General features: G+C 47.2%; 1 protein-coding gene across 10 annotated transcripts in view; it reads right to left on the bottom strand.

The window, feature by feature from the left end:
* The window catches only part of RHBDF1 (rhomboid 5 homolog 1), a 96,160-nt gene that overhangs the window by 13,869 nt on the left and 69,189 nt on the right, over positions 1–13,102 (bottom strand). For all 10 annotated transcript variants that reach the window (XM_039490724.1, XM_039490721.1, XM_039490722.1 and 7 more), the window contains 5 exons: positions 12,820–13,026; positions 12,056–12,178; positions 11,718–11,878; positions 2,097–2,348; positions 564–675 (listed from right to left, as the gene is read on the bottom strand). In XM_039490724.1, coding sequence (XP_039346658.1) covers positions 564–675; positions 2,097–2,348; positions 11,718–11,878; positions 12,056–12,178; positions 12,820–13,026 — 855 coding nt within the window. The remainder of the gene's footprint in view (positions 1–563; positions 676–2,096; positions 2,349–11,717; positions 11,879–12,055; positions 12,179–12,819; positions 13,027–13,102) is intronic.

Raw genomic sequence — 13,102 nt, 5'->3', positions numbered from 1 at the left:
GAGTCCTGGCTGAATCCCAGCTCTGCCCAGACCCCAGCCTAGGATTCCATTCAGACACCTTCCTTCTAACCCGTGCTGCAGGGGCCAACAGGCCGCCAGGACCCTGCTCCTCAGGCTGAACAGTGCCACGTTGCTGCTATATGACAGATACAGATATTATCAGCTCTGATGGGCTTGTCTCCCATCACTCAGTGCTAATGGCAGGAAGCCAAAGCTCACAGGCAGGCAAGCCCAACAGGCAGGTTTGTCTGCCCAGGCAATGTGCTGCCCTTGAAAATCAGCCAGGCCTCTGCACAGCGGGGAATTTACAAGTCTGCAGATGTGTACGTGAATGCATGTGCGCCATGTGGCTGCAGGTGTGAACATGGGCAGGTGCATAAGCCTGTAGGTGTGCATGTGCATGCCCAGCCCCTCAGGTGAGCACATTTGGCTTCCAGCTATTGGCCTTTGACAGGAAACACACTGATAAGTTACACAACGTGGGGAGAGATCAGGGTCTCTGGTAACAAACAACTGCTGAGAAACAATCACAATTCATACCGATCGGCAGAGGATTTACTCACTGAATCTACAGTTTCATGTTGAGAAAACCCCACGGGGGCAATGCCATAGATACACACAGCAAGGATTGTGATGAGCGAATGCACAAAGGTGACCCAGTAGGTGAAGAAAGGCCTAGACAGAAGATGGAGACAATCACAGATCAGAGCCAGGAACAAGATCATGTTAATATTTTCTGGATGTGTCTTTGCTCATGGAGCATAAGAAAAACTCCTGCTAATTCTCAGGCCCTTCAGTCAGCAACGAGCTTTGCTGTGCTCTGTAATGCCTGGGCCCCATGCACAGGTGGGCAATGGTCTTTTCTGGTTTTCATTAGTACAGAGGACCAGGTACAAGTCGATCAGAGCTGGGACAAGACTGGAGGAAATGGTTTGGAGGGAGGGAGGATTAGAACCCGGGGTCACACCCTGCCATATTCACTTCTTATGAACATTTGTACAAAGTTTCAGTGACACAAAATGTCAGGCCTGAAGCCTAAATTCGTTTTGTGACTAAAAAAGTGCATCAGGGAGGAGCTAAAAGGAGATGTCTCAATTTCCCCATCCATCTGGCTAATAAGGTGGGTGGGTCTGGGCAGAGGATCACCCTCGTCAGCAAGTAGCAGATGTGCTGGGCTCAAGGCCGGCTCCAGGCACCAGCATTCCAAGCTGGTGCTTGGGGCGGCATTCTGCAAAGAGCGGCAGTCCCTGTGTTTTCGCCCCAAAGCAGCGCACCGAATTGCTGCCGCAGACAGCGGGGGCAGTCCGTGTGCCCTTAGCAGGGGCGGCTGTAGGATTTGTGCCGCCCCAAGCAGGGCGGCACGCCACAGAGGGCGCTCTGGCGGTCGCCGGTCCCACGGCTCTGGTGGATCTCCCGCAGACGTGCCTGCGGAGGGTCCGCTGGTCCTGCGGCTCCAGTGGACCTCCCGCAGGCATGCCTGCGGATGCTCCACCGAAGCCGCGGGACCAGCGGACCCTCCGCAGGCATGCCTGCGGGAGGTCCACTGGAGCTGCCTGCCGCCCTCCTGCGGGACGCTGCCCCAAGCGCGCACTTGGCGTGCTGGGCTCTGGAGCCGGCCCTGGCCCTTAGGGCGGCAGGCCCGTTTCCACGGTGGCGGCAATTCGCCAGCAGCTTCTATATTTAGCTGTCCGCGGCGGCTTCAGCTAAACATAGAAGCTGCCACTGAATTGCCACCGCCGCGGAAACGCGCCTGCCGCCCTAAGGGCACAGGGACTGCCCCCGCTGTCTGGCGGCAATTTGGCCGCTGCTTGGGGCACCGAAAACTGTAGAGCCGGCCCTGGCTGGGCTGCCAAAGCCATGCAGGCTCCAGGGTGCCCATGGCAGGACTGTCCCCCTGGGGACCAAGGAAATGTGTTGAGTGCAGGGATTCAAGGAATACACAAATAATTCCCACTGCAGATGCATGTCTCACTCGGCAAGTGTCACACATGTATTTGCAGCAAGTGAGATACATCCCACCCAGCAGGGGACACGCTAACCAGCTCATTGCAGCCTCTTCCAGCAATTCTTGCAGCAAAGGGGCTTGCTCCTCTCACCTGTGGTCATCCATGTCCTCGATCTGCCGTTTCACGTAGCTGTCTATGCGCTTGCGGTAGGTGCGGTTGGTCAGCCTGCCCACCATGCCCAGTCCATACGGCCTCTTCTCCTTGGCAAAGAGCTTTCTGACTGGGACGGCGATGCGCTGGCCACGTCGCTGTGGGCTCATGCTCACCACTTCCTGCCGTAAGCGAACCTTGGGCTGGGGTGGGGTCCCTTCCTTCTGTTTCCTCCAGCCTCGCTCCAGGGGACTGGAACACAAAGCAGGACAGCAATGCTTTGCTTCTGCAGAGTGCGGCAGGGAGCAAAGGTCATTCCCTGGGCTATGGCCACAGGGTCAGAGAGGGGGACAGGACGGCAGAGCGAGGCTCTGGAGGGCTCCTTCCTGTCCCAGCCATTAGCTCCTTGGAACTACAGATCCAAGAACCAACCAAGCTTCGTTTTCAGAAGCTGGTTGGGGCACGTAACTGAGCACTTGGCACAGAGACCCCAGGTCTTCCTAACATTCTGAAAGCTCAACCCCCAGAACATCTACAGGGAGAATGGAGTGGGGGAAATGCTAGATTGCACAGGAAAACCCTTCCCTTCTTGGCTTTGCACCCAAGCCCCCTCCCATCTCAGCACCCCCCGCCCCCTTATCCCCCACCCTATCTCCCTGATGCTCCATCCCCCCAATGCCCCACCCACTCCATCCCACCAATGCCTCTTCCCCCGCACCGCCCACCCCCTCTCCTACTCCATTCGTGCAGCCCTGCCACCCCAGCCCCATCCCCTGCTCCACCTCCCCAACACCCCGTCCCTGTGCTGCCACCCAGTCTGCCCCATTCACCCAACACTCCAGCCCTGCCTCCCCATCCCCCACCCCCACCTCTCAAATGCTCCATCCTCCACCCCATCTCCCCGACCCCTGACCTCCCCGACATCCCTGCCCTGGCCACACCCACACCACCTCCCTGACACCTCAACCCCCACCCTCCCCAAAGACCTGTCTCCAGCACCGTCTGCCCCACCTCCTCCACTCCATCCGTCCCACCTCCCAGACATCCTATCTTCTGCATCACCTACATCTCCAATGCCCCGTCCCCTGCCCTGCTCCTGACACTGGTGATTAATATCACTGAGAAATATCTGCATTAACACTATATGAAAATTACAAATATTCACTGATACTATGTTTTACAGTCTGTGACCAAAGGGAGAAACAAGTCTCTCCCAGACAGGGGAAAGGCAGCTATCTACCTGTCCCCGATGAAATTACGCAAGGTGTGACCAAAAACAATGGAAGCCCCATTTACACAGAAATCAGCAGGAGGATGGGAAGCCCACAGGAAAGACATACCTTGAAGTCATCCTGCCTGTGATATGTAACCTATCACTTAAATCAGCTTATGTACCAGATGACTGACAGACAGCTAATGTGACTCCAATTCTTAAAAAGGCTCCAGAGGAGATCCTGGCAATTACAGGCCAGTAAGCATAACTTCAGTACCAAGCAAAGTGGTTCAACCACAGTAAAGAAGAGAATTATCAGACACATAGATGACCATGATATGTTGGGGAAGAGTCAACATGCCTTTTGTAAAGGGAAATCATGCCTCATCCATCTATTAGAATTCTTTGAAGGGGTCAACAAACATGTGGATAAGGGTGATCCCATGGATATAATGTATTTGGATTTCAGAAAGCTTTGCAAGGTCCCTCACCGAAGGTTCTTAAGCAAAGTAAACAGTCACAGAATAGGAGGGAAGACCCTCTCATGGATCAGTGGCTGATTAAAAGATGGGAGACAAAGGGTCAGTTTTCACAGTGGAGAGAGGTAAACAGCAGGGTCCTCCAGGGATCTGTACTAGGACCAGTGTAGTTCAATGTATTCATAAATGGTCTGGAAAAAGGGGTAAACAGTGAGGGGCAAAATTTGCAGATGATACAAAATCACTTAAGATAGTTTTGTTCAAAGCTGACTGCAAAGAGTTACAAATGGATCTCAGAAAACTAGGTGACGGGGCAACAAAATGGCAGATGAAATTCAGTGTTGATAAATGCAAAGTAATGCACATTGGAAAACATAATCCCAACTATACATACAAAATGATGGGGTATAAATTAGCTGTTACCACTAAAGAAAGAGATCTTGGAGTCATTGTGGATAGTTCTCTGAAAACATCTGCTCAATATGCAGCGGCAGTCAAAAAAGCTAACCAGAATGTTAGAAACCATTACGAAAGGGACAGATAATAAGACAGTAACTATCATAATGCCACTAGTGAAACCCATGGTACACTCACACCTTGAATACAGTGTGCAATTCTGGTTGTCCCATCTCAAAAAAGATAGACTAGATATAATTGGAAAAATACAGAGAAGGGCAACAAAATAATTGGAGATATGGAACCACTTCCATATGAGGAGAGATTAATAAGACTGGGACAGTTCAGCTTGGAAAAGAGATGACTAAAGGGGGGGTATGACAGAGGTCTATAAAAATCATGAATGGTGTGGAAAAAATGACTAAGGAAATGCTATTTACCCCTTCACATAGAACCAGAGGTCACCCAGTGAATCATAGAAGTGTAGGACTGGAAGGGATCTCAAGAGGTCATCTAATCCAGTCCCCTGCACTCAAGGCAGGAGTATGTAATAACTAAACTATGCCTGACAGGTGTTTGTCTAACCTGTTCTTAATAACCTCCAATGACGGAAATTCCACAGCTTCCCTAGGCAATTTGTTCCAGTGCTTAACTACCCTGATAGTAAGTTTTTCCTAATGTCCCATTTAAATCTCATTTTGCTGCAATTTAAGCCCATTGCTTCTTCTCCTGTTATCAGAGGTTAAAGAGAACAATTTTTCACCCTCCTCCTTGTAACAACCTTTTATGTACTTGAAAAGTTTTATTCCTCACCCCCACCCCCCTTCTCTTCTCCACTCTAAACAAACCTAGTTTTTTCAACCTTTCCTCATAGGTCATGCTTTCTAGACCTTTAATCATTGTTGTTGCTCTTCTCTGGACTTTCTCCAATTTGTCCACATCATTCTTCAAATCTGGCACCCAGAACTGGACACAATACTCCAACTGAGGCCTTATCAGTGTGGAACAGAAATTAATAGGCAGCAGGTTTAAAACAAACAAAAGGAAGTACTTCTTCACACAACACACAGTCAACCTGGGGAACTTGTTGCCAGGGAATGTTGTAAAGGCCAAAAGTATAAATGGGTTCAAGAAAGAACCGAATAAGTTCATGGAGGATACGTCCATCAATGGCTAATAGCCAAAATGGTCAGGGATGCAACCCCTTGCTCTGAGTTTCCCTGAGTCTCTGACTGCCAGAAGATGGGAGTAGACAACAGGTGATGGATTTTTCTATAATTGCCCTGTTCTGTTCATTCCCTTTGAAGCATCTGGCACTGGCCACTGTCTGAAGACAAGATCCTGGGCTAGATGAACCATTGGTCTGATCCAGTATGGCCATTCTTATGTTCTTGTAGTATCTTATGTTGCCTCTCTAAATAAAGTCATTGAACTTTGGAAGATATAAGCAAGGACAGAGGTCATCTTTGGTATCCATCACCAGACACACACAAGGGGCCAGAGCTCTGCAAACTGAAAAAGATGGGCCCTTCAACCAAGGAGGGGTTGAAGCCACTGGAAACTGAATATAGGTGAGAAACCTGCTTAGGCCAAGACCTTTCACCTAGGAAGACAAAAGAAGCCAACCTCTTTTGCTTTTGTGGAAGGCCTTGACTGAGGAAAAGTCAACCATGGCTGGACAGAAGAATGACTGGTGAGAGAAGCCATCTTTAACAAAGCCTGTACCTTGCTAGATTAAGTATTAAACTTCAGATGCGTGTTTTCACTTGTATTTTCTTGTAATTTCTTTTACTTGGCATCACATAACCTTTGTCCTACTGTTAATAAATTTGGTTTTGGTTTGTTTTTTCCCTTAAAAACCAACTCAGTGCTGTGTTTGAAGGGAAGGGTGTATCTCTCCCAGTTAAGTTAATATACTGTAAGGTGCTTTTGTCTCTTTAAAGAAGCAAACAAACCGTATTATTTCTCAGGAGAGGGCTGGACACTTCAGGGCACACGGTTCTGGGAAAATTCGGGATTGGGAGTGCATTGGGATCACCTTGCAAGTAGCAACCCAGGTTGGTGGAAGCCACGGTAGGGCTGTTGTGCTGTAGGAAGACTGTCGGAGTCAGAGCTGCTGCTCCAGGGATGCACAGCATACAGACCTGCGTGTTCGTCTGCTGATATCCAGGCTGTAAGCCACAGCAGCAGGGCGTTCCAGCCAGGCCCCTCACTGATCTACACTGCACCCCAGAATGTAACACCACCTGTGCACCAGGCACCTCAGATTGGAGAATTCTTGCAACCAGTGTCCGTTGGTCGCTACCTATGCCTTTGCCACCATTGTGCTCCACATCAAGGATATAAGGGGTGGTGTGGACAGATGCCTCTCCAGTTCCTTCTCTCCTGTGAATGCAGACATGATCTGAGGCAGAGGGGAAGGAGGGTGGGTAGTCGAATACCTATAAGGGCCCCACATCTCGAAGAACTCCTGCTACCACAAAGTAAATTCCCTTTCTTCTTCAAGCACTGGTCCCTGTGTGTCTTCCACTGTGGGTGACTGGCAAGCAGCACTCAGAGAGGAGGAGGTGGTGAGGATGCAGGTGGTATGGCTGCCTGTAGAACCATCATTCTGACGGATGTGTCAGCGGAGGAGTCTTGGGGAGGGATCAAAACTCTTCAGAGTGGACTCTGCTCTCATGCTTATGAGACAGTCCCCTGCTCTCATGTGGAGAATCTGTCAAAGGGTCCCTGGCCTTGCTCTTTCCTGCTCCTATGTCAGGCCTTGTATTAGGAGGCATGCTCTTCAATGGGTCTGGTGGACGTACAGTGGGGCCCCCGGCCTGGGTCTGACTCAGGCCGCACAGCTTTCTCCATGAGGTGCTTTTTAAGTTGGAGTTCTGGGTCCGGCCGGGGAAGGAGTGGCACATATTGCACTTGGTGGAGATATGCACTTCTCCAAGGCAGTACAGGTATCACTGGTGGTCATTGCTGACCAAAAAGGAGCAGGGACAGGAGACATTGTTTCTAAATACCGGTATTCTGGGCATCATCTAATTCCTGTACTGGGGGGACAGGAGGTTCCCCAGGAAGGGGATTTAAACTACTCACTAACTATACTAATAAAACCCATTAACAATAGCTACAATGCAGAGCTGAAACAGTAAAATCTTTGACATATTTACAGTTTTGAAGACAAGGATGAGGGAGAAGCTCCAGACACTGGAGATTCTGAGTCAAGCTAGGAAGCAATAAGAAGGTACTTTAGAGGCATTTGGTGCGCACAGCCTCTTAATGGCCTTGCAGTGGAGCATGAGGATGACAAAGGCATAGGCCAATGGACACTGCATGCAAGAACTCTCTGGTCTCAGACGCATTTGCAGCGCATGCATATCCACAGTGGATGACACATAGGGGCCAGCACTCGAAGAAGAAACTGAGCACAGCCCTAGGAAATCTCGTAACTGGTTCCTGGAAATCCAGCACAACAGAGCATGGGCTTAGGGTGGCTTTATGTTCTCTGGTATCTTCGAGTGACTGTTGTGGCTGCCAGTAGTATCAGACTGTGTCCAATGGGGATCCACTGCCCACCACATCACTTAGTTGTGGTGTGGTGGATAGTGAATATTGTAAGTGCTCAACTCTTTGGAGTGTGCATTAGGGAAAGAAAGAATCCACATAAAATTAATAAGTGCACAAATAACACCCCCAAACTTTCCTTTGTGTCTGTAGGTTAGTTTCTGTGTTGCAGAGCATAACAGATGACGTTTTAAATGCTCAAAAGAAATTTAATAAAACAATCTTTGTAATCTTCGGGGATGCTCAGTGTATGAATGATTAGATACAAACTCTTCCAAAACACTCTGAGATTAAGACTGTGTTACATGTCACTTGGAAAGTCATTCTCCTCGATAAGCAATTTGGATTCAGATTTGACCTGTGGCCTAGCCTTGAACACCTCTTTGACTCTTGGGAGTTTGAGGTGTTTCTTTGTGTCTTTAGAGAGGCACTGCCCTCAAAATTACCTGCTATGAAATCTCTGATTTGGTTTATGACCAGGTGCATACCTGACTCCCTGAACTGACACCTTCAATAGTTTGATACAGTTCCGTAGAGTTTGAATGAAATCATTTTTGCTTTGATAAATAAAACCATTAAAATGATATAAAAATTGAAACACTGGGGATTAGCTTTTGCCCAAAAATTGGGTCTCATTCTCATTGGAAACGTGGCAAACTCCCAGTATTACTTCCAGCATCTGTGTCATAGCTGGTAACATTCTCAAGAACATGATGAGGGAAAGCGTTAGCACAATGAGATGGATTGTGAGCAGCAGAACCACGACAAGGTCCTTCCCCATGTCTGCTGTGCATTCACACCCTGGTAAACTCAGAGTCAAGAACAAGGCTGCCCTTTGCCAGTGTGAGGTGCCAGTTACTCAGGGAGGCTCTGACTTATCAGGAAACAAAAGGAAATGACATAGTTTGATTCCTTGCTAGTGTGAGGAACCTGTTACTAAAAGGAACAGTCACAAGAGTGAAATGCCCACAAGCTGCATGGAAACTTTTTAAAAACACCATAATAGAGGCTCAAACTATATGTATACCCCCAAATTAAAAAAATATATAAAAAGGGAAGAGGACCCAAAAAATGCCACCATGCCTAAACAGAGTAAAAGAAGCGGTTAGAGACAAAAAGGCATCATTTGAAAACTGGAAATCAAATAATACTGAGGAAAACAGAAAGAAGCATAAATTCTGGCAAGTCAAGAGTAAAAGTATAATTAGGTAGGCCAAAAAAAATTCGAACCAACTAGCAAAAAATTAAAAAATTGCTGTTAGTTTTTGTAAGTACATCAGAAGCAGGAAGCTTGCCACATAATCTGGTTGACGGAAGTACTTAAGGAGCACTCAAAGAAGTTAAAGCTGTTGCAGAGAAGCTAAATGAAATCTCTACATCGATCTTCACTGCAAATGATGTGAGGGAGATTCCCACATGAACTTTCTTTTTAGGTTATAAATCTGAGAAATTGTCCCAGACTGAGGTATCAATACAGAAGGTTTTGGAACAAATTGATAAATTAAATGGTAATAAGTCACCAGGACCAGGGATATTCACCCAAGATTTCTGAAAGAACTCAAATATGAAATTGCAGAACTACTAACGGTGGTATGTAGCCTAGCGCTTAAATCAACTTCTGTACCAGATGACTGGTGGATAGCTAAGGTAATGCCCATTTTTAAAAAATGCTCCAGAGGTGATCGTGTCAATTACAGGCCAGTAAGTCTAATTTCAGTACAGGCAAATAAATTGAAACTATAGTAAAAAATAGAATTATCAGACACATAGATGAATATGATACATTGGGGAAGAGTCAGCATGGCTTTTGTAAAGGGAAATCATGCCTCACCCATCTATTAGATTTCTTTGAGGGTGTCAACAAACATGTGGACAATGGTGATCCAGTGGATATAGTGTACTTGGACTTTCAGAAAACCTTTGACAAGGTCTCTCACCGAAGGCTTTTAATCAAAGTAAGCAGTCATGGGATAAGAGGGAAGTCCTCTCATGGTCAGTAACTGGTTAAAAGATAGGAAACAAAGGGTAGGAATAAATGGTTAGTATTCACAGTGGAGAGGTGTGAAATCAGGGTCCTCCAAGGATCTGTACTGGGACCAGTGCTGTTCAACATATTCATAAATGATTTGGGAAAAGGGGTAAACAGTGACATGGCAAAGTTTGCAGATGATACAAAACTAAAAATAGTTAAATTCAAAGCAGACTGGGAAGAGTTACAAAGGTATCTTGCAAAACTAGGTGACAGGGCAACAAAACAGCAGATGAAATTCAAGCTGATAAATGCAAAGTAATGCACATTGGAAAACATAATCCCAACTATATATACAAAATGATGGGGTCTAAATTAGCCTTTACAACTCAAGACAGCTCTTAAGTCATTGTGGATAGTACTCTAAAAACATTTAGTCAATGTGCAGTGGCAGTCAAAAAAGTTAACCAGAATGTTAGGAACCATTAGGAAAAGGATAGACAATAAAACAGAAAATATCATAATGCCATTATAGAAATCTAAGCTACACCCACACCTTGAATACCGTGTGCAGTTCTGGTTGCCCCATCTCAAAAAAAGATATATTAGAATTCGAAAACATACAGAGAAGAGCAACAAAAATGATTATGGGTATGGAACAGCTTCCATATGAGGAGAGATTAAAAAGACTGCAACTGTTCAGTTAGAAAAGAGATGACAAAGAGGGGATATGATAGAGGTCTATAAAATCATGAATGGTGTGGAGAAAATGAATAAGAAAGTGTTATTTTACATAACACAAGAAGCAGGGGTCACCCAATGAAATTAATAGGCAGCAGGTTTAAAACAAACAGAAGGAAGTACTTCTTTACACAACGCACAGTCAACATGTAGAACTCATTGCCAGGCGATGTTGCAAAGTGTAACTGTGTTCAAAAAGGAATTAGATACGTTCATGGAGGCCAGGTCCATCAATGGCTATTAGCCAAGACGGTCAGGGACCCATGCTCTGGGTGTCCCTAAACCGCTGATTGCCAGAAGCTGGGATTGGATGACAGGGATAGATCACTCAATAAATAGAAGTGTCTGGCACCAGTCACTGTTGGAAGACAGGATATTAGCTACATGGACAATTGGTCTGACCCAATATGGCCATTCTTAGGTTTAAGAGGAAACTGAAGACACAAGGTTCCACCCATGCATCATGGTCTCCAAGCACCAGGTCTTCCACTTGCTTGGTTTCAAATTAGTGTAATATCACTCCACGGCATTTGAGCAGGACAATTCATAGTGAATATGGATAGGGATAGCCATTCTATCTACCAGTCTTCATGCCAATACCTTAGAGGACTGACATTCACACACTATATTTTTGCCATATTCTGTTCTCGGCACTCATGTAACTCATTTAAACTGGCCTTTGTTTCCCCTTAAGAATGATACGGCATCATAAACAAGATGTGCAGGGGCCCAACTTCATCATGCTGTTGTGCTGACTGGAGGTAAGTTAGCTCCTCATATGCACCAATTGTCAACTGCTCTCTGAAGTCGGAGGCTGTTTCTTAGGTAAACAAGATTTCAGGTATGGGATAAACAGAGGGGGTGTCACACAGACTGCACAGCAGCCCTGGGGATTCTCCTCCCAAACGGATAGGAATACTGGGGGCAGTTGCCTACGCAGCCTCTCAGCCTTTCCATTCAAGGCCTTCAACAAGAGGGCTGGTATTTAGCACTAGGCAAGAATCTGTGTGCTCTGCTGCTCTGGGCCTGCACTGAACTCAACTTAGTCAGCTGAGTTGAGGTATCAATCTTTGCACAAGTCAGGCCTGTGTATCAGATCCATTCCGAGGAGTACCAGCAGCAGCAGAGACACTAGCTCCTCTGGGCTTGTCTTCACCATGAGCAATGGTGGCTAAAGCCTTTCAAACCTGTGGTGTGAAATGTCCTCCCCTTCCCACATTCGGGACCATGGATTAGATTCTGCCAACTGTCAGGAGGATACTCACAGCATCAGGTGGCTTCTTTCAAGTTCATTTTTGTCTAAGGCACCTCCTGTTAGATCAGCCTGATCCTGGGGTTTCACCTCAGAGTCTTTGATTGCAGCTTCAGATGGAGATTCAAACACTTCATCGGGGTATGTAGAGAGCTCCTCATGGAGGACTCCTTCCTGGGCAAAGAAACATAAGTCCTGTCAAAGACATTCCAGTGACTTATTAGAGCAAAGTAACTAAACAGGAAGCTCTGGCAGAAGCGGCACCTCTCCCTTGAGCCCACGCATACTGCTGGGTGATAGCGTTCTTACAGCCTTCGGCTACCGGGACAAAGCCAGCACTGCTCCCCTTACCCGAGCAAAAAACGAGGTGTCCAACTCATCCGGGAAATCCACTGTGTCCTCCTCCAAGAAACTAGCTGGGGTGAAGCTGCGCCGCTGAGCCCTCCTCAGGGTACTGTCCTTCACAGAACGGCCCTGGAAGAGAAGGGAATAGCATTCAGTCACAGAGAAATTTGACCCCACAAACACTTAACAGTTCTGAAGACCCTGCTTCTTCAGGGGCTTAGCTGTGTCAGGGAGTCACCAAACTAAGTGCAGCAGATCCACCAGCCACCTGACACCCTTCTAGTGAGACTTGTGAGTTCCACATACCAGTATTTCCAAGGTGGCAGCACCATCCCTTTCAACTGAGCTAAATGGTGCCTTCTGCAGTATACAAATGCTCTAATGTGCTTCTTACAAAGGACCATCAGAGCCATTCAGAGCCTAGCTTTTCCAAACTTCTCATCCAATCAGAGCCTAGAGCTTACCTACTGCTAACCAAGTTTTGTAAGGAACATTTGAGCCTGGTTGTTGTCAGCCTAGAAGCACTGAGACTGACAAACTCTTGGCAGGTCTTTGTAAAGCTTACAGGTAACCTGGTGTACTCCACTCCCTTCTAGGCATGGGCAGGACACACAGTACAAAGTGTACTTATAGTCAGAACAGTGACTTCCCAAAATGACACAGTGGAGTCCCATTTTATAACTCCTCCCACCTCAGGAATCCCATAGAGGGTGCCTGCACCAGAGACCTCCACCCCGTCCCGACAGGAATCCCCCTCACTCAAACAGTACCTTCACCAGGGCTGCTGCTGCCCGGAAGCTCATTTTAGCCACTGATTCTCGTTTCCGCCGTCGTGGTAAGCGATTGAACCCAGACCGAGAGCTGGTGAAGGAGCACAGTGATGTGGCACCTGGAGTGATTGGTGTGTGAGGGATGCTGTATCCATCATTATCATCAGCCATACGGAATGCTCGGCCTCGTGCTAAAGGGTCTACAATCTGCAGTCGAAGAGAGGATCTCAGTTACTGTGAGAAACAGCATGCACTCTCAGGCCAAGAGCGAAGGCCTGTGCCT

Source organism: Mauremys reevesii, linkage group 10 (genome assembly GCF_016161935.1).
Source record: "Mauremys reevesii isolate NIE-2019 linkage group 10, ASM1616193v1, whole genome shotgun sequence".
Taxonomy (NCBI): Eukaryota; Metazoa; Chordata; order Testudines; family Geoemydidae; genus Mauremys; species Mauremys reevesii.
Note: the sequence above shows the minus strand (reverse complement) of the source record. Positions and strands in the feature narration are given on the sequence as shown.